Source organism: Argiope bruennichi, chromosome 9, assembly GCF_947563725.1.
Source record: "Argiope bruennichi chromosome 9, qqArgBrue1.1, whole genome shotgun sequence".
Classification (NCBI taxonomy): domain Eukaryota; kingdom Metazoa; phylum Arthropoda; class Arachnida; order Araneae; family Araneidae; genus Argiope; species Argiope bruennichi.
This window is the reverse complement of record NC_079159.1, coordinates 24,925,138-24,947,820: the sequence shown is the minus strand read 5'-3', so window position 1 is coordinate 24,947,820 and position 22,683 is coordinate 24,925,138. Positions and strand designations below refer to the sequence as shown.

The following is a 22,683-nucleotide window of genomic DNA, read 5'->3' as shown; positions in this document are numbered from 1 at the left end:
TGCACAATTCTATAAGGGAGGAGGGTAATAAGTTCTTTATTAGGGAATATACGAGAAAGTTTCCTGAAGACCACTTCCCCTCGTTATATAACATAGCCTCTCAGGATTTCAATGCATGGCTCATTAGCTTCCAACCGTATACTTGAATATAAGAATTCAAACAAGTGTACGTTAAGGAGCAAGGATTATGATGTATTTTATCCTTTTTGTATTGCAGATCCTCCTCAACTGTCTCTTGTGTTTGGTGCAAGCGTACAGTACGAACATATCCGTGAAGGTAGTGATGTCTATTTCGAATGCAACATTCAAGCCAACCCCCCAGTCAGCGAAGTTAAGTGGTTGTTTAACTCGAAAAACCTTATTCATGATTCGCTAAGAGGGACCATCGTGAGGAATCATTCGCTGCTGCTCCACAATGTGGGTCGACGTAACCGAGGGACCTACCAGTGCCTCGCATCCAATGCTCAGGGTAGAGGACGAAGCGAAGAAGTGGTTCTTAGGGTGCAGTGTAAGTTTAACCATATTTTATGTTGCATTGCCGTTTTTGTGATTTTTCATAATTTATTCGATTAAATGCAGTGTATTTATAAATGAATATCCCAAGGTTTCAGGGCCATTAAAAGGGCCGCGGTGGCCTGGTGGTAAGGTCTCGGCTTTGGAACCGGAGTGTTCCAGGTTCGTGACCCGATTCCACCGAAGAACCGTCGTGTAAGGGGGTCTGCTACACGTTAAATCCGTCATGACCAAACGTCCTCCCCCTGGTGTGGTGTGGTGAGGGGGTGCCAGCTCAGGTGTCGTCCTCGTCATCTGACCGCGGTTCAAAATGACGAAGTCCGTCGCAAAATAGCCCTAGTGTTGCTTTAAACGGGACGTTAATATAACTAAACCAAACCAAACCAAACCAGGACCTTTAAAAGAAAGCAAAACTGATTACAACATTTTTTTTTCATCATAAATCAAAATTAATTGCTGGAAATTGGAATTCAACACAATGATAAGAGTTCAAAGTGAGCCCTTTCAGAAATAAGAGCGATATCGAGACCGTTCGATCACTTGTTCTACACTATTTTCAGTATGTCTTGTGGAACGCTTTGAATGGCTGCAGATATGCGTGTCTTAAGTTCGTCAATGTTAAATGATAGAGATGGAACAAATACTTGCTGTTTGGTGTAGTCTCAGGGAAAAAAATCGATGGCAGCCTACACGAATATCTGCAACCTTTCAAAGCTTCACATTAGACATGAAAAACGTGTAGAATGCTTCAATAGTAGTGTATCAAGTGTGCTTCGTAGTGCTTCAATATCGTTCGTATTTCTTAAAGGTTGAAACAGGGAGTTTACATTAAAAATCTATAACTGAGTTTAATTTCAATCTATAACTGTTATTTTTTACTTCTGATAAATAATAAGGCTGTATTTTGTTTTGTTTTGTTTAAAGAGACCTGTAAAGTCAAGATGTTCATTTTACGAACACACTGTTCTGTACTACGAAGTATATGAAACAATATACTGAGTATTTAAGCAAATCCCAGCAGATAATTTCAAAACCGTTTAAGATGCATACATATTTCCAATAGGAAAAATGATTCAATTATCGTAAAGAATTATATTTTCTGTAGTTTGATTTAGTAAATAATTTGAAATAATTTCAGTATCAATTCTTATATAGTGTCATGATCCTATTAGTCTTATTTGGTAAAATATAATTGGCTTTGTAATATCTTATTTTAAAAAAAACATAGAGATATTCAAAACCTAGTTCCTCATTCATTTTGTTTTAATAGCAAAAATACCCCAATTTTTGCTATTAAAACAAAATGAATGAGCAACTAGGTTTTGAATATCTCTATGTTGTACTATTTCCATGATGTCCTCCATAAAGTTGCCAGCAGCAAACAGTGCTCACTCAGAGCGACCGTTTATAGCCTCAAAATAATGAAATTCCAAACATAATAACCCACGATCGTCAATATTCTAGCCATACGACTGGCGCAGTTTAGCCAAGATTGGCTCTTGCGCCACTAAAACTCACAACCAACCAACCAAACATAATAACACACACAGTTTTAATGGCAGAGGAGTGATACCTTTTTCAACATTTCATGTGTCAAATATATTTTAATATAATTAATAAAACCTGTATCAAAAGCACAGATTTCATATTCTTTTTAATTCTGCATTAAATAAATGAAACAAACTAAAATATAATTCCACGCATTCTTGGTATGTGCTTTTCTCTAAATCTTCAGAAATTATTATTATGGCACGATTAGAAAGATATATATTCAAAGAAAGAGAAAAATTGTATTACATTCCGAAGCACGGAAGAAAGGCATAAAATACAAAGTGATCTAAAAGGGTGATAGTTATAACATAAAGCAAACATGAATTTTTAGCATAATCCATGAAGGCAGATATTTCATTAAGAAACTAAGGAATTTACCAAAGCTAATTGAAATAACTGACTCGCATCTGCTTAATAAGTAAAGGGTATCCCAAAATTAACTCAAGATTTGAATTCACCGCCATTCGTTCAAAGTGAAGGGTTGGCAACCCTATTTTAAAAAAACCATTTGTCGCCTGATGGCTTAGGGTTAGTAAAATTGGAGCATTACACGATAGAACAATGTGTTTTCAATGTTGAACAATACTTCAGAAAAAATGAAAGTCTGGCGGGCAATGTTCAAAAATTGCAGAATTGTCCCCCTAGATCGCGTGATTTAAAACCATTGTATTTCTTCTTATGGGGTTATTTGAAGTCAAAGGTCTATGCCAAAATTCACAAGCACACATATATTGAAGGAGGAAATTCAGCGTCGCATCAATGAAATTCAACCACATTTATGCAAAATGGTCGTGAAAAATTTCGACAAAATAGTGCGCATGTGCCATAAACGCCGTGGAGGCCATTTTCCCTGCGTGTTATTCCATACATAACCTTATTCTGTGTACTTTTCAATTCAATAAAAATATAAAAATGTAAAGAAAAAAACTGTGTTTTTTATTTAATTCAAATCTTTCATTAGCACTTGTTCTATCGTGTAACGTTCCATTTTGACTAACCCTAAGCCATCAAATGTCAAGTTGGTTTTTTTAAGATGGTTTCTAACACTTTACTGCACGAATGATAGCAAATTCAAATCTTGCGTTGATTTGCGGACTGCCTTTATATTCATTGAAAAAGATATGAAAATACCTCAAGACATTGTTAATTTTAAGTAAAAGAAATAATCAAAAAATGTATTTTTAATTCTTGTAATCAAATTTACTTACGAAGAGCACTTCTTTTTCTCCTCAAAAGATTCACCTATATGCAGTGAAAGACAGCGAAGAAATTATGGTGTTGCCAAAAACGAAGAGGTAAATGTGCTGTGTTCAGTTGACTCAGATCCTCAGGAAGTAGTCTTCAAGTGGGTGTTTAATAGCAGTCTGTCCGAGACGACGGACGTGTTTTCTTTCGTGAATAATGGAACGGGCAAAAGTGTTGCCAAGTTCACTCCCAAGGCCAAAACAGATTATGGTGCTCTTTACTGCTTTGCAAGAAATGAAGTTGGCAACATGCGAGACCCTTGTATCTTCAATATTGTACCTACAGGTAAGATGAAATGTTATATCTTAGCTATAACACCAATCCATCAATCTTTAATAATACATAAATCCATCCTTTCCATACATACTTCCCATATAACACATTTCTATTCAACATACAGAAAAAAAATGCATTGTCAAACACAAAATTTTAAAAACTATGCAAAAATAAAATATAAATAATAATATCTTATGGGCCTTGAGGTGAGAATAAAATGAATGAGAACGTTGTAAAGTAATACAAATTACAGGCCTCAACTCATTGACCTTTGCTTCAATCCAGTATTTTAAAAAATGTAAATAGTAAAATAGTAAAAAATTTATTTGCATGAAGATGAATCAGCGAATTTATGCAAACCTCGCCGATTCTCTTGCCAACAAAACCAAATGTGAAATTAGCACTTCCTATTACAGCACAGATATATGGGGATATTTTTTTAAATGCCCAGTGTTACAGACGACGATGGTCAATTATATATACTGGTAATTTTTTTCCGTCACTTTGTTTTAATTCATAAGAATACTGCTAGATTTAATGCAGCTAAAATTTCATATGTTAACTTTTTAACATTTGGTAAATTTCTTTATGACTTGTTTTAAGTTTAATTTTTAAAATTTAAAAGCTTAAAGTCATTGTAACTTGCATTTTTATGCACGTAAATACATACTACAGATTTATATTATCCTATTTATATGACTCTTATAACACACTTTCTTTATAAAACTTGAAAGCGCCGTTACAACTTCTATCCCATATAACCTCATAACTCTCTATAATACAAAAAAGCATATCTTAGATTCTCCTTCGTGAGTGTAAAAAAATAATAGTGAACTTCTATTCTTATGACTTCACAATCATGTAATAAAAGTAACTGTATTTAAAATCTAGCTTAAATTTTAATTGCACATTGACTTCAATATTCTGTAAGTTATGCCCATATTTCAAGTTAAAGATAGGAGCTGGATTTCGAATTTTCCGTGACTCAATCATCGATATCATGTATTCATTTAACGGATATCACGTTCTCATTTATCGAATATCATTTAACGTTATCACATGCTCTTTTAACTTGAATCATTTGACGTCGATAGGTTCATTATGTGTTTGAGTGATTATGCTCATTTAAATTATAACGCTGTAGCTCATAGAACGTCGTCTCTATGTACTATTAACAATATGTATTCATGTACTATTTAACAAACATTATGTATTCATTTATGACCATGAATTGGAAATTGCTGTGAGCAATTTCGTAAAATATTTCTATAAAAAATTCAAAAACATTATTATTTGAAAGATAGAAGAGCAGAAAATTTATAATATCGTGTTTCATATCATAAAAATTGATAAAGTTGATTAACAAAGAAACCACAGACACAATCGTGTAAAAGTCTGAATATCAACAATCATTTTAGATGCAAATCGCAAACAAAAAATTAATTTTGATAGTTTTCATTTCATATGAAAGTTCATGACCCTTAGAAAATATATCTTATGCCTCTCAGCGATCTCTCTTTCTCAGAGCTCTGCTCCACGCTTCCCTGGGCATTATCAATAGAGGAAAACGGCGACAGAGCTTCTTAGTCTCAACCTCTGTATCAATTGTGCCAGTTTTTATTTCATTTGAAGGTTGGTGATGTTTAAATGCATTCGCTTACGTTTATGTATAAATCAGTGATCGCTTTTCCTTCACCTTACTAAAGTTTCGAGATATATCGCAAATAAATATATCTCGGATATGTATCATTCGTATATATATCGAAATATTTAGTGGAATCTCCAGCTTACCATATTCCGCCAATTTGCAGATATTGCTAATTTATCAGAATATTCTATTCTTATTGTTAACGTTTAATTTAGATAGAATTCTTTCTAGTGTTAAAAAAACATTTCATCGAATTTGGTGGAGGTGGTTGGATTAATATTATTAATATGGTTGAAAATAGCTAGTTAAATCTATTTTTTACCAGCTCTTCTTCTGGGAATGAATTCAAACACATTCATTTGAACCAAGGGCTTCCAAACTTTGGTTCTCGATGCATTGTTGGGTTGTGAGTCAATTTTTGGTATATCCCACAAAACTTTGAGTGCTTATGCCTCTTTCTACATTTTGTAAAATTATAATTTGGTCTTTAAACTTTCATCTAGCTATAAGATAGCAACAGGACAAAAAAAAATATAAGGCAATACGCAAACAAGCGACTCTTGTAAAAAAAGGGAACTTTTAAATTAAATCGTTATAAAATAGATAATGTATATAAATAACCAGATTTTTTTTGTATACGATACATTTATGACATCGCCTATTGCACAGATGTTCGATCAGAATTACATGTCCATGCATTACTTTAGATCCCGCAATCCAATCATAGGACAAAAAAAAATATAAGGCAATACGCAAACAAGCGACTCTTGTAAAAAAAAGGGAAACTTTTAAATTAAATCTTTATAAAATAGATAATGTATATAAATAACCAGATTTTTTTTGTATACGATACATTTATGACATCGCCTATTGCCCAGATGTTCGATCAGAATTACATGTCCATGCATTACTTTAGATCCCGCAATCCAATCACAGGACAAAAAAAAATATAAGGCAATACGCAAACAAGCGACTCTTGTAAAAAAAGGGAACTTTTAAATTAAATCGTTATAAAATAGATAATGTATATAAATAACCAGATTTTTTTTTGTATATGATACATTTATGACATCGCCTATTGCACAGATGTTCGATCAGAATTACATGTCCATGCATTACTTTAGATCCCGCAATCCAATCACAGGACAAATATATATATATATATATATATATATATATATATATATATATATATATATATATATATATATATAAGGCAATACGCAAACAAGCGACTCTTGTAAAAAAAAAGGGAAACTTTTAAATTAAATCTCTATAAAATAGATAATGTATATAAATAACCAGATTTTTTTTGTATACGATACATTTATGACATCGCCTATTGCACAGATGTTCGATCAGAATTACATGTCCATGCATTACTTTAGATCCCGCAATCCAATCGGGAACTCCTTTTTGCTATGAATGTTCATTATTATTTATAAAAGCATTTAATTTCTAAGAAATTTTATGAAAACAACATTTGCTCTTCAGCTCTGAAACAGTTCAGTGCACCGAGTCTAAAGCAAATTTTTGAAAGTGCATTAAATATTTTTTCCCTGAATATTGAATATTTCATCCGTCTGCATGAAAATATCAGACAGTTAACGAATATTTTGTAAGATCATTGCAACTGGATTGCGTTTAGCTAATTACCATATACATGATGTTGTGTTAACCAAGAAATCTTATTAGTCTTTGAAAAAAGCTACTTCCAGAATGAAACTGAATTAGATATTCATTCGGATGGTAAAGATATCACGTCCAACGCAAAGCACACCCACGTAGGATTGTTTTCTTACATGACTTGAGTACATAACGGTTTTAATTGTGCAAATGTCCCGTCCAAGCGACAAAGAACCCTCAGGGCTCAAACAGCACCACAAAATGTTTTTAAAGGTCTGCTCAAAAGAAAAAGAGAATCCCAAGCCACCAGTTAATTTTTTTCTGTGTGCTTGCTTCGCTTTGAGGTTGTGATGTTAATATGAAAGCATTTTTTTATGCTTCATAAATAATGAATGAAGTTTCGCTTTCATTCATAAACTTCTATTTAAGGCTTCATTATTTCTGCAAAATTTCAACCAAAATAAAAATAAATGAAAGTATGAATGATAATTTTTTTTATATTACTACCAAAATTTAAAAATAAAAGTTTTAAAAAATTATAGAAAAATTAAAATGAAATCTATGATTGCAAATTTCAAGTTATGTGAGAACATTATCATTTTTAAGTTATTATTTGTTCTTAATTAATTTAAGTCATTAACCAGTTTAAACCGGTTTGAAACAATCACGAGACTTCTCTATCGGTCTCTATCCATCTCTGTCTCGCTCTCTCTCTCTCTCTCATATATATATATATATATATATATATATATAATATATAATTTTTTTAAACTTTCATTTTCAATTTTTATAGCTGGCAAACAAATTTTTGAAGCACGATCGATTTTGAAATAAAAGAATAGCTATGAATAATGTCATAGTTCTACGTCAACCTTTAAAAAACGATCTGCTTTCAAAGAAGCACACATAATAATAATGCAATGCTGGTAAAAGCAGGTAAAACAATATATGCGATTAAAAGAGGATGAGGAAAATTGCCATTTATACTTTATTTATTGCCTAAGCGATTTCGAGTCTAATATACATTGCCTATGCGATTTAGAGCTTCAAAACAACATCATGTTCTCACATGATAAAAAATGTATATTTTTACTTTATAGATGTTTTATACAAGATATTTATTCAAATATAAAACATTTTGTTCAAAAAAATAAAGGTATTTCGATTTTATTTCATAATTTAAGAAATTCATTTAAGATTTTTCTTTCAAGTTATATATTGTTTTCAAAGCAAATTGAAGTAACTTTTTATTTTAACGTTTATGAGTTAGTTTAAAAACCTAATCGAAGATATTGATTTTGAGATATAGCTCCTTTTGTACAACTCGACAAATATTCTAAAACATAATCTTAAACTGTGCACGAAGTATGCAAAAAGAAAGTATTGTAATTATCAAAAAGTCGCAACCCTTGAGATTTTGAACAGTCTCGACGTTTGAGATCTCTCTAAGTTCGAACAAAAGACTTCTGGAATTACGTCTGTCTGTAAATACAATAAATAAAACGGTTTAAGCCAGGCAGTTGAATTGTTGTAAGTGATTTTTACACCAATTTTACTTTGTATATTTTTCTGAATTTTTTTAATGAAATCAATTCACCTGAAGTCTTTCTTTCTGAAGGCTCGAATATAACTGAACAGTTATAGACCACAAAATGTAAAAATCTTGTTCAATAAAATTTAATGCACATATTTGGCTCTAAAAGTGTAGCTTTTCAAATTTTGAACCAGATACGTCAAATAGCTCATTGTTTATATGCTTATATGTAAGCACTGTAAGTCAAGCCTAGCAGGAATTTTCTCCCAAAAATTTCTCGCATACACTTTAATAAACACATATTCCCTCTCCCCTCCGCATGAAATTGCGAACTTTTGATAAGACCATGAATATGTTGCGTGGCATATTGAACGATAGCCACAAAATATAGATCTTTGGAGCGAATCTCTCAAAATATTTTTGTTAAATCTTTTGAGAAAATACAGTATTTTGGATGCTTTTTGCCAAATGATTAACATTAAAATTTAACTCAAATCTACAGTTATTGTAACAAAATAACTTACCGGATTTCATTATGTAAGTCACTGCGTTTGCATGCATGCGAAAGTACTGACCGACAGATGGTCAACCAATTGACGAATTTGACACAAAATTTGAAAAATAGCTATGTTTCAGATGCTAAACCTGCACCTACTTAGCTCTTTGCGTTTTATAGTTTTCAAGTTCATTTGTACACGAACAGTCACACAGATTTCCTATAGATAGATTTCGTTCAAAATTTGGTTGTAATTCCATATACCAAATTTCAGTCGACTAGCTCAAAGCGTTTTTGAGTCACCATGTGACAGACAGACGAAATGCTAAAATTCTGTTTTGCGGATTCAGTGAAATCTAATATGCGATTATTCGCCAAAATAGAAAGTTAGAAATTTTTGTCTATTACAATGCTTCGTACAAGAGAAAGTAAAAAGCAAACAACTAGGTAAATGAAATTTGGTAAAGAATTTTACTACCTAAAAAAATAAATAGTTACTTGATTTTAAATTAAATCCATTTATCTGTAATTTCACATGCCTGTAAACTCGATAAAATAAAGCATGATTTGAGTAAATGATGTTTGATATTTGTTTTCGTCTCTAAATTGTAGATCCACGTGAAATTTTGGATTAAATCAATTAAAGTGTTGGCCGTCTGTTAATCTGTAGTCTTGCATGCGTATAAATGCGGTGATTCAAAAAAGTAACAAATTTAATGATTAGAATTTGGTAGATGATGTTGTCACTAAAATTGTTCGGTTTTCCTTATTATTTTACGTGTGTGAAATGAAATAAAAATGAACCCTCATGGCGTTTTACGGCTGTATGAGTGCGTGCGTGCGAGCGTGTGTGTGCATACGTGCCTGCGTGCGTCCTTTAAAATTCTGGCTAATAGACGAAAAAAATACAGTTATATGTTTCAAATTTATCAATCATATTATTAATAATTTTATAGTAGGCCGGGATAGCCTGGTTGCTAGGGTGTTGAATTCGCGTCCCTTGGGTTGCGAGTTCAAACCCCACCTGCCGAAGACTCTCCGTGTATAAGGTGACTGGCGGACGTATAAATCTGTTGTGGTCACAAAGTTTTCCATGTCGAGAGTAATACCACTTGGGGCACTGGCCCGAGATGGCGCCACTAAAAAAACAAGAGACACACCCCTGGTTTAAAATGACTGACTTCTAAAGTCAGTGGGCTTGGCTATGACAAGTGACATTAGAAACAATTACAATAATTTTATAGTAAAATTGCATGCAATAAATATCTCTATAGAATTTCAACCTATTATCATTGCAAATTTTGTTAAGATAATAGGAGGTATACGAAGTGAAAAAAAATGTAATTATTAAAGAAGTATGATTATTAATACAACAATTTATTTTGCAATTGTTCAAGAATTATATAACTGTTTTTACAACGCGGATCACAAATAAAGTTACATCATTTGAGATTTGAGTGAAAAAAAAGTATTTAGTAATGTAAAGCGTTTTATAGTTTTCTCATTTGAATAAGACATTAATTTAAAACTTAAGAAATTCGTTGTTTTTTTTAATGAGACTTCAAATAATGCTATTAGCATTTTTAATTATCTGGTATTGTTGAATGCAATGCATTAAGATGGATAGTGATAAAACTAATCTTTATTTCTTAAATATTTCAGAAAACACTGAGTTTGAGTAACAAACACACAGCAAGATATACTCAAGGAATGATATTTCTAGACTTCTAACATTAAAATCAGGCACTAAGTCGCTAAATAGAAAGCAATAATAGTACTCTAAAACCCTAAACAACTACAGCACGTTTTACGATCATACTTCAAATAGAGAACTTGTTCTTGGTATTGCCTCTTCTTATATATTCCCTTGATAAAGCATTTCATCACATAGAATTCTTCTATAGAACCACCAGGTTTCACTTCCTTAAAGAGATAGAGTCATAATTCTTGTGTTTTCCAAAACTTTCACTTATTTGCCAAATAATCTCGGGAGGCAAGGTCGGGAAATATATTGATCTGGCATTTCTTAAATACCCTTATTAATCTCTCTTTCTAGTACTAAGACTAACTATGCAGGGAAAGTTTATTAAGGATTCTAAACAGTATATTACCAACAATGAAATTTTAAGACGAAAATATTATCTAAGTCAGTTACCCTTTCAAAGCAAAACTTTTGATTTGGTGAGAATAAATAAAATGTTTGAATGTAAGCGAATGACTAACTTTACCTTTCTCAATGTTCGCTATTTAATACAAAATATGGCAATGTAATTCAATTTTCTTGACGATTTTATGGAGTTGCCATAAAAAAACTTATCAGTGTCAAAATATCCAGATAAGCAATCCTACATTTCTAAAATAAAAAACATTTAATATTTTGTAGATTGATTAACATTGCTCTTATAAAATATTTTATTTATATAGCAGTAATGTGATTAATTGTGTATTAGTCAATAATAAATATTTCTCAAAATATAACAATTCATTTAAAAATTGATGAATATATATATATATATATATATATATATATATATATATATATATATATATATATATATATATATATATATATATATATATATATATATATATATATATATATATATATATATATATATATATCCCATTTTAAAATATTGGTGAATAATTTAAATTTTTTTCAATAGTGTAATAAAAGAAAAGCATTTTTTTTTCCTTAATAAATGAAAAGGCTTTCTACATTTTAAAAAATTTTTTATCAAATTAAAAATCATCGAAGTCCAAAAAAAATGATTACAAAGGCTAAAATATTTTCATATAAAAACTGAAATAAAGCTAAATTAATACAGTTTGCAATTATTTCGAATGATTGCATTATAAAACAAAATTCTAGAAAAAAGTACAAGAATTAAGACAAACATTTTCTAATGCCGATAAAAAAAACTGACTTTAAGAGGTTAAAATGATTTGAAAAACTTTATTCTAGTGGATTTTATTCTCTTCACAACTCTTGAAAATCCATTCAAAAGCATTCTGAAGAATACTTTTACGAAAACAAAAACGACGAGCATAAAAACTAAATAAAAAATATAATAAAAAGAAAAGAATCTTAAATGCCTGGAAAAAAATGCCTAACATTCACCCCGAGTAAAAGGAACAAGGTAAAGTTATTCTTTCAAATTAATAAGAGCATTTTATTTTATTTATTTATTCCAAGTACAATGTGTGTGCTACTTTCATATGATTACTTGAAAAACATCCACTTTTTAAGAAATTTAAATTAAAAAAGTAATAATACAAATGCCTGAATAGTTTTTCCTCATCATGACTCTCGAAGTTAATTAGTTCAAATTAATTGTCTGGTTTTTACACAAGCCCTTGTACTTCTTCTAAAACCTCCATAATTAGAAAATCATTTTTTTTTCAAGAACACGAGAATTTGTGTAAAAAAGTTTCATAAAAATAACTTTTTTTTGTGTGAAGATTTGCGTTCTTTGTGAAACGCTGAGTTAATAGTGTAAGGTCACATGGCTTTGTTTTACTGGGGCTCACAATTATGTCGGCAAGTAATCTACATGATGAAACATAAAAGCTAATTTCTTTCTTCACTTTAAGTTTACTGTGGAAATGTTTTAAGTGAATACTAAGGTTATAATAATCAACTTAACTACCAAAAACTAACCTTTTCGTTAAGAATCAACTTAGAATTTTCAAACATATTTTTGTTTGTTTTCTGTAGGTACTCTTAAATAAAAAAAAAATAAATAAAAACCTTAACCAGAGAAAATGAATTTCTGTCACAATTCTTGCGCATCTCAAACGTGCGGTCATTTTTTAAGATGAATGTCAACTAATAATAAAGCGAATCCAGTATGGCCATTCTTCATTGAGTTAACCGATTTCCTTTAAAAATGTGATCATTAAATTAGCAAAGATCATATACTAAAATTCATTTGTTTAGCTGGTTGCCTTTTTAGTTATCGCGTTGTTATTAACATAAATAAGCAAACCGGCAGACACTCAACTGGACAACATTGCAAGACAAACATTGCAACATCTAACAAATTTTGCAAATACCACATTTCAAATTTCATTTCTTCATCATATTCACATGTTCAGATTATCTTGTTAACATTCACAAAACCGGATAGATGAACAAACGGCTAAACTAAAAAATTCGATACAAATGCCGAACCGTAAATTTTTAAAGGCAATAAATTGTCATATTTGGTAACCTAACGGTATTTTTTAAATTAATAATTGGCATTTTTTTTCAGAACATAGTTCAAGATTTTTTTAAGCATGTCAAAAAGAGAATGGAAAAAGGACAGATTTCTAAAAGTAAAGAACGCAGTGAAAATATCTCGCCAATCTCTGCCAAAACTTAGAAAACTCGCCAAATATTAATTAAGGAATATAGATAGTTTACTATATTTGGCAATTTATCGAATTTAAATCATTACAGTGACTATTGTGTCTTTTTTTTTTAGTTTAACCGAACAGACTTTCCGTGACCCGATTTTGTCTAAAATCTCAGATCTATACTCTAAATGATAAAACTGTAAACTTCATCAATCTAATTCATTGAGTTTTTAAGTCGCATTAGCTCACATATGCATGCATGAGGAGAGAGACAGGGTTTCTTTTGAAGGAACTTATTCAAAATTTTATGCTAATTCGCAGTTTTAGTGTTAATATTCCATATTAAATTTCCTACATCTTCCTCCTATTATTGATCAGTTAAGTTCACAGATGGATAATTAATATATATTTCATATTTTATCGGTTTTCATCCGGGCTCTGAACGTTCATCAAAATCTGGAAGAAATGTTTTAATTGTTGAATTCCTTTCACTTTGCTGCTTCGTATTAAAAGAACGAAAAAGTTCTTAATTTTACTATTTAAATTAAAATGCTTTTCTCTCTAATATATAAAAACATTTTACGTAAACATTACGTTTTGTTCGTTTTGTGGTTGGTAGATAGCAAGTCACCTGATCCATAACATTTGTGGTTTGTTTTGCCAGTATTGTTTGAAATATTTAATGAAAATTATTATTACATCGAAGTAAGTATTTATATTACACCTGACAATGAAATGGTGACAAGAAAAGGAAAAGTAAAGCTTTAATTACCATCAAATAAGTTTAAAGCAATATTATTTATTAATTCTACTTTTAGACACACCGTTTGTGGCAACACTAATAGATAGCTTTCCGATTTGTTTACATTTTTCGTGTAACAAAAATTGTTCGCCTCTCGGCTCGTAATCGTCTGAATACTTAAGCAATATACTTGCTAACCCTGCATTGTTTGTTTGTTTTTCAAATAGTGATGGGGCTTTCAGGGATCTAAATAAATGGAAGCAAGTGGAGTTTTAAAATGATAAATGAAACTGATGAACGTCGAGTACAACATCGAACATCTACAATATCCAATAACATCGGAGTTGGCGCACGAAAACAAATAGTGGGCGAAGCCTCTGGTTATATATAAGTTAAAATTCTTTCTTATATAATAAATAACCTACTTTACCACATTACGAATTAGTTTTCTAAATGTATTCAGTTAGTATACTTTATACAGTACTCTCCCAAGTATCACGCCTAATGGTGCGAAAGGGCAGGTCGAATAACAAAAATTCCGGATAGCCCAGAGTTCTATAAACTCATTTATTTGCTCACCAATACCAGAAGACAAAGTTTTTATACCAAAACTCATTGTTATAATACGTATTTTCTCACTTCTTATTGAATATTAAGCCCTTCATTTATCTCAAGACATGCAGAATATGGATGTAGCCGGGCCCGGTGATCATAGAGCAGTTGCCGGTAACGTATCGATTTTTAAAAAAAAAGAAGGCTCTGTATTGGTAGTTTATATATGTTTATACTAGCTTTTACCCACGATTTCGTACGCGTGAAAATAGATTGGAATTTATAGCATCAATGGCTTTATCTTTTGTTACTCCTGCGCATGCGTGAATTTTCAACGCCAATTGGGGCAACACAAATGTATGAATTTTCTATGCCAAGTGGAGTAACGCAATATAGATTATAAATTTTTAATTTCCTTTATTCTGTTTTATTTCAATTCAAAAGTACTTCAGAATGAATCCGAAAGATGTATTCATTAACAATGTTTAATTTTAAATGTATCGAACACTAAAAAAATAAACATAATCGTTTAAAATTATAGTCAAAATCATGTTAAGCCTAATCTCATTGACGTGGGGAAAAAAAAACCCTGAAACTTTACTCATTTGGCGATTTTTGGCGGGAAAATTAGTTTTTAATTAATAAACAATTAACCACTGAATTAACCGGAATAGATAGTAGCCTATGTCTTATTCCAGACTATAATCTACCTCTGAGCTAAATTTCATACAATTCCGTTCAGCCGTTCTGACGCGGTTGACTAACAAACATCCATCCAAACTTTCACATTTATAATAGTAGTATAGATATGTTGCCTACGAACGTTTTTTGTCCTGTTTTTGCTGTTATTAGTGGTGATATATTGGCTGTTGAGCCTTATCCATCATTTTTTTGTTGTTGTTGTTGGCTGATTATTTATCAGCTTCATTTATTTTTTTGGCTGATTATTTATCGGCTTCATTTATTTTTTTGGATGATTATTTATCAGCTTCATTTTTTTTTATTTATTGGCTGATTATTCATCAGCTTCATTTTTTTTTATTGGCTGATTATTTATCAGCTTTGATTTTATTTATTTCTGGTAGAGGGCGCTACAACAGTTGTATGAAGGTTTTTTGCGTATCACGTCCGGGTCACCAATGTTACTATTAGCGATAAGCGAGGATCGAACTCGCAACTTTTGGGTTCGTAGCCGAGTAACAAGACCACTAGACATGAGAAATTTCTCATGTTTCGTAGCTGTTATCTGGCTTATAAAGCGTCACCACAGATATTATACTACATGTTTCAAGAATTTATTAGAGAAAAAGTAAGTTAAAAGATATAAACTGTTCACATCTTAACATAAATTCTATAATGCCGAACTTAAAAGCAGGAAACATAAACAAAATATTTGCGTAAATCGTAGGCCTAATTCTTTAAAAAGTTGACTCAAACTAATTTTATTTTTCACTGCTAAAAAATACACAGATATGAAAAGGTAACCCAATCATAAGAGTCAAAAGTTACAGTTTTAAGTCTTTGAAAACCTAGGCCGGATAGTTAAGAAGCCGGATAATCGCAAACCGGGTACTCGGGAGTGAACTGTCATTAGAAAACCAATTTAGCATTCACTCCAATTAAAAAGTATAGATTATTTAAACCGATTCTACATTTATTCCTCGAGACGTTTTTGTTCATATTCAGCATATATTATTCCATACTTTACATTTCCAACCTCAAGTGTAAACACAGCTTTAATGCACTTACAAAATCCGTCATCCATTTTGGCTGGGTAAAAAATAAATCATGACAATCGATGCCACAACCTGGAACGTTTCCCCTTGATAAAATGTAAACCATTTTATACAGTTTTAAAATATTCATGGAAAACAGAAAGGAACTTTCCAGAAGGGTTTTGTTAAAAACCGTTATGAAAGCAAAATCAAGATACTCCTCCAAAAGATATTGATCGAATTTTAAACAAGAATAAAAATAATGATTACTAAATAATTCTGCGCTTTGGGGGATGGACCTCTTCCCTAAGATTTTGACCGACTTGTCAAATCATGCGAAGGAAATTTCCAAACAAAGAGGGCCTGCCTCGGAACAAAATGGACTGAACTTATAAACATCCGCAAAATATGCATGCCTGAAGTTTGCATCTTTTGGGAAATTACGTTAAAGAAAAAGGAAGCACGCCTTGTTAAAGCAGATCCATCCGCTGAATAAATTTTTACCGCTCTAGGATATTTAGTAACTTCGATCGCAGTTGTTTCAGAAACGGGGACTCACAAATAAGAGAATGAGTAATAGCTATGAATAAAATTATCCAGCAGTGCGCCATGAACCGCAAGCCAACTTTGCCCCTTGAAAATTAATGAACTAACCGATCGCGCGAAAATACTCGAAGCCCTGGCAGCGAACGGGCCAAAGTTTTAATCTCTTGAGTAGACCTTTAATAAGGCAATCGCTTAGAAATTCTTAGGGAAGCTTTCAAAGATTCGAAAGCTTAGTAAATAACGACGAGCTTGCACGCCGCAAACGGCTGCGGGCCTGCTTCAATCATCGACGGGAAAACCAATAGGAGTAGACAGATAGGATTTATCAAACTTTATGTGTGTGTGTGTGTTTTTGAAATTTCTAATATTTGATAAGAATCGAGCATAAAATTGGGGTTCATTTTCCGTGAAGGCTGAATATTTTAAGGAACATAGCAGAAATTATGTGCTATGAAAGGACAGAAAGGGATTTAACGAACGTGTCTGTGTATGTGCATATACATGCGTGCGTTTGTAATTTTTAATTATGATGAATTATTTTTTGTGAGGACTGAATATTTTAAGGTAGGTTATGAGCACATATAGTGTTTATCATACTTAAGTGTGTGTGTTTTTGAGCAAGTGTTTGAAATAATCGGTCGAAAGCATGTTAAGCCTAACCTCATTAGCGTGTGGAAAAAAAGCCTGGAGCCTTACTCATTTGGCGTTGGGGAAATAAAAAGATTTTTGGAGGGAAAGTTAGTTTTTAATTAATAAAAAATTAACTACTCAATTAACCGGAATAAATAGTAGCCTATGTCCTATTCCATACCATAATCTATCTCATGCCAAATTTCATCCAATTCAATTCAGCCGTTCTGGCGTGGTTGACTAATAAACATCCATCCATCCTATCTTTCACATTTATATAGTACTATAGATAACAGTTTGATAACAATTGGAACATTCATTTAAAGCACATTATCCGAACTTCATAAATTATTAGTAATGGTAGTTCATTGTAACTGTTAGAAAAAAGTTATAGTTTTATAATAAGAATATTTTAAGCAATAATTCAATCTTAAATTGTTAGTTATATAATGCTTGTTATAAATTCTAAGAGAAACAAGATAGATGAGCTATTTTTTATTCATTATTTTTTAATTTCTGAACACTTTTCTTTTTAAAACTATTCGAATTTTATTTCTGCATTCATTGTTAGGGGAGTTATATTGATTTTTCTTGTCTGAACAATTTATATTTTTACTATCATTTATATCTGTTATTGTTGTTTTCACAAATTCTAAATTTTGATCTACGTGCAAAAAATATATAAAATCTACGTACAAAAAATTTCGTAAAATATAATTCATATTTGTATGTTGAAATATCATATAGTAATTTCTCAACACAGTCTGTTGCTCCTGAACTATTAATATATGTATGCTTTTAAAATGGTTCCATTGCTTCAAAATTCGAAATAACTGAACTCCAATATTTAAAGAGTAGATAGAATTATAGTTTCTTTCTTCCTTTAACTGGTATATTATGGTTGAATAGATGTGTGTGTGGTTTCTTTTCAATATATTTTATAGAAAAAGTGAAAATTATAACATCTTAAAATATTTTTTAATAAATTCTTCTGGAATAGGATCATATATTTTGTTTCTGATTACATTGAAAAAAGCTGCAAAGTTTTCCAGAACTTTTGAATCATCCTATGTTATTATTTTCCCCGTAGTATGTGCCTAAATATAAAGCAATCCCATATTAGGCCAAACAATTCCGTCCAGCAAGTACATATAATGTGTTTGCCAATATAATCTTATGTAAATTACCTGTAAGTTTGTCGGAATGTTTTGAAACACCCTGCATCATCTCTTCTTTTTCAAGGACCTCCAGAACCACTTCAAAACTGCACCATCACCAACCAGTCTTTCAGCTCCCTTTCCCTGTCCTGCGACATCGGTGATGACGGCGGCAGCAAGCAGTCTTTTCACCTTGAAATCTACAGTATGAGAAGGGAGCAGCTCCTGGCAAACGTAACATCGCACGATAATCCCAGCTTCATCGTCAGGGGGCTTCCTGCGGGCACTTCTTTCATCGTGGTGGTGTATTCTTCCAATGCCAAGGGAAGGAGTACTTCAGTCGCATTAACGGCGTCGACGTTATTTTCTGCTGAAAGGCAAACAGGTATTATTAAATTTGAAGAAGATCTTTTAACCCTTTATTTACCGACAGTACTTGAAATCGGCTGATATTACCACAATGTGACTATTTTTTCTAACATTATTTGAAAGAAACAAAGAAGTTATTTCCGATAGAAAGCAGTATATGCGAACTAAAAATAACATTAAAAATCTTTTATTATTAATTTAATTAATTGAATTATTTTAATTAATTAAAAAGGCTTTTTTTTTTCTTCTTCTTCCTGGGTTTATTCTGTACCAAAACTTAACGAATGGTTCAAAAATAAATGTGAAAAATGAATGGTAAAATGATTTACTAAGTAAAGGGTTCATGAATTCTATGATGTTTCTTTTATGGCGTCTGATTGCCCTTGTTGTGAGATTCATCTCATGTAAGAAAAAAAAAATTATTTTTTTTCTTTAGAAGTGCTTTAATTTGGTGAACAGAAAATATAACAAATATTTATTATTACTAATACTTTAGTACCAATTGGTTCGCCAATATTTATGAAGACTAAAAATTTTAAGGAAATATTTTGTGCAATTTGTACTTAATGCATTTTTCTGCCAAATAGTTTTAAGCTTCAAGTTCAAATAGATATGCAACTCAACACGCACTATCCCTTCAGGAAGTACTTCAGACATGAAGATAAGAAGCTTCCGGCATGGTGGTTGGTTCTTGCCAGAATGGTGTCGGTTCGACTGCTCCCTATCGATGACGGGATATGCTTCTCACAGGAAGGGTTGTTCCAATGCCGGTAACAGCCCTTAGTTCCCATCAATGCAATGTCGATCCGATCATTTAGATTTTATCCGTATCCTCAGAGCGAATCGGAGTAGTCAATGTGTGATATAACTCATACTATTTTAGAATATTGTTACGAATCTGTGAGGCTGCTTCCCAGCATAGTTGGTTCCATCATCAGAAAGACTGTTTTACAGTCATCTGTATTGGACGGAGTCCGGGTGTCGCGTCGGAGGTCCCAGAGCTTGGCGACAAACTTGGCAACCATTTGGCGACTTTGGCGCCAAAATAGATTATACCCGAAACATCGAGAATTTTCCAGATCCGTTCATTAGGAACCGAGATACTCCTCGAAGGTTCTTGATTGGTTGAGAGGCTTCTAGCCCCACCTCCTGAGACCTATAAAAGTAGGCAGTCTGCAGCTGCCGGTAGTGGTAGTCTGAATCGACGTTGAAGAACGAGTCTTCCAGAGATTAGCAGAGCAGCGACGGAGTCAAACTAGTGCTGAACTAAGCTGTGCGCTACTGTCTGCAGTAGAGTCTTGTTGTGTGCACGTCTCGGTTGAAGATAATTGTCTTCTCTGAGCTGTATATAGTTGTCGTCTTTGTGCTGTCCTGTGTGTCTTCGTGTAAATAAACGTCGTTGTTGTTTTTTTCTGCTGCCGCCTGCTGATTGAGCATTTTCCACACCATATCACTTCCACTATCCAAACGAGTCTCGGAAATTTCGTAACAATATTTATAACATTCTGTTCATTGTGTTACGCATTTATTTAATTTTCGATTACTATTTTTATAAATTCAATTATATCACAGGAAAAAACAGTTGAGTTTAAATCGGGAGCATTTTTAAAAATTTCACCATTGCTTAGTTCTGAATTTAAATATTAATCTTTACTAATAATAAAGATGAATGTAAAATAAAGTGAAGTTGCGATGCCGCGAAATTTAGAAGATAAATGAACCGGACACATTTTTAATAACGTTATGATTTATGGGACTGTCCTCCATTCATAAGGTTCAATACAAAATAAAAAGAATATATGTAAAGCAATTAAAATGAATCTAACGATTTGGCGGAATCATAGACATGAAGTTATATCTAAACGATTTATTTGATAATAAATATAACAAATGTTCACGGCTAACCATTTGAACACTAAAGACGACTAGTTGTTAATGCAACAAACTTTTAAGAATTATATTAACATATTTTGTACTGAAGCTCAGTGAATATTAAATAATAAGTTGAACAATGAATGAAAAATAAACCCAGAATGAAAAACAAGTGGTAACAATAGAAACGGCATGAATTCCATTTCAACAAGGAAATATATTGTTATGAAATATATTTAAAATAATTTTTTCAAATTAAATAAATTAGAAAAAATTATTGCTTCAAAAAAATTGATTTCAATGAAATGGTAATTTTTTAAATATTAATACAATGCAAAAATAATTTTTCTTTAATTAATATTTTTTAAAGTTTTGACAAAATATCAAATGTTCACTTAATTTTTAATTGATCAAAATTTTTAAAAATTCAGTTCTTACCCTACATTTTATATAGTACCTAAATCCATAGCTTTGTTTGCTTTAGATCAGACAACTTAGCGGGTAGAACGCCAACACACACACATTCATTTTTATTAATTGTAAAGATAGAGATAGATAGGTATAAGTAACATTTTTCTTTCATTTTATATATAGAGAGAATGCTCCTAAAATAAATTTAAAGAAGACTCGAACCTCTAGTCACGAGCACCGTATCACGGTCTTATTTTAAATTTAATTTGTCAATCCTTATTTTATTTTAAAAATTTTCTTTTAATTATGTAACAGCGATCACGCCCACAAAAATCTGTACTTAATACTGTCGCAGTATTAATGTAGTAACTGAAATGATAAATAATAATTGTGATACTGCTTAAAATATTTAACGTACATGACTATGAAACATGCTTAAAATACTTTAAAAAACAATTCAAACAACAGAAAAAATTATGCAAACTTAAAAATGTTCATAACTGAAAAGCTTTTTTTTTCTCTCTCTCTCTCTTTTAAAATGCTATAAAAATGCTCTTGTTGTTTAAAATGCTGTTGTTTTGTATATTATTGGGTACGACTTTTTATGTAGATTCTCCTTTAAATGAATTTTTAAAAATGTCGACATTAAAACTAATGAGAAGAGGATGTGTTGCAAATCAGTAAAAATTGGCACCTTTGATATCTTTCATATTATGCACCAAGATTCATAAAACATATGCCAAAACGTTGTCAATATGACATTGGCACTTTTGATGTCTTTCATATTCTGTACCAAGATTCATAAAACATATGCCAAAACGTTGTCAATATGACATTGGCACTTTTGATGCCTTTCATATTCTGCACCAAGATTCATAAAACATATGCCAACACATTGTCAATATGACATTGGCACTTTTGATGCCTTTCATATTCTTCACCAAGATTCATAAAACATATAAGAAAACGTTGTCAATATGATATTGGTACTTTTAATACCTTTCATATTCTATACCAAGATTCATAAAACATATGCCAAAACGTTGTCAATATGACATTGGCACTTTTGATGTCTTTAGTATTCTGCATCAAGATTCATAAAACATATGCCAAAACGTTGTCAATATGACATTGGCACTTTTGATGTCTTTCATATTCTGCACCAAGATTCATAAAACATTTTCCAACACGTTATGCATTTAATATGATGACTAAAATAATCGTTATCTTCGTATCTAATATTAACTTGAAACCATGCTGTCTATTAAGAAATCATGCTTCCAGATGATTGTATAGGTTTGTTACAAAGTCTGACCTGATCGCAAAATGTTATTGTAAAAAACTTTTATAATTTGGCAGACGGTTACTGCGATATATTGCACAAGTGTTTATAAAAATTTTAATAAAACCATTGACGTCAATGACTCTCACACCATCTGTAATCTTAATTTTGTATCAG

The 22,683-nt window shown here is 31.5% G+C and overlaps 1 protein-coding gene across 1 annotated transcript in view; it reads left to right on the top strand.

Moving 5' to 3' along the window:
• LOC129984235 (hemicentin-1-like) overlaps positions 1-22,683 on the top strand; it is a 769,108-nt gene that overhangs the window by 651,612 nt on the left and 94,813 nt on the right. Inside the window, exons 7-9 of the mRNA XM_056094068.1 lie at positions 218-508; positions 3,301-3,594; positions 18,658-18,957. Coding sequence (XP_055950043.1) covers positions 218-508; positions 3,301-3,594; positions 18,658-18,957 — 885 coding nt within the window. The remainder of the gene's footprint in view (positions 1-217; positions 509-3,300; positions 3,595-18,657; positions 18,958-22,683) is intronic.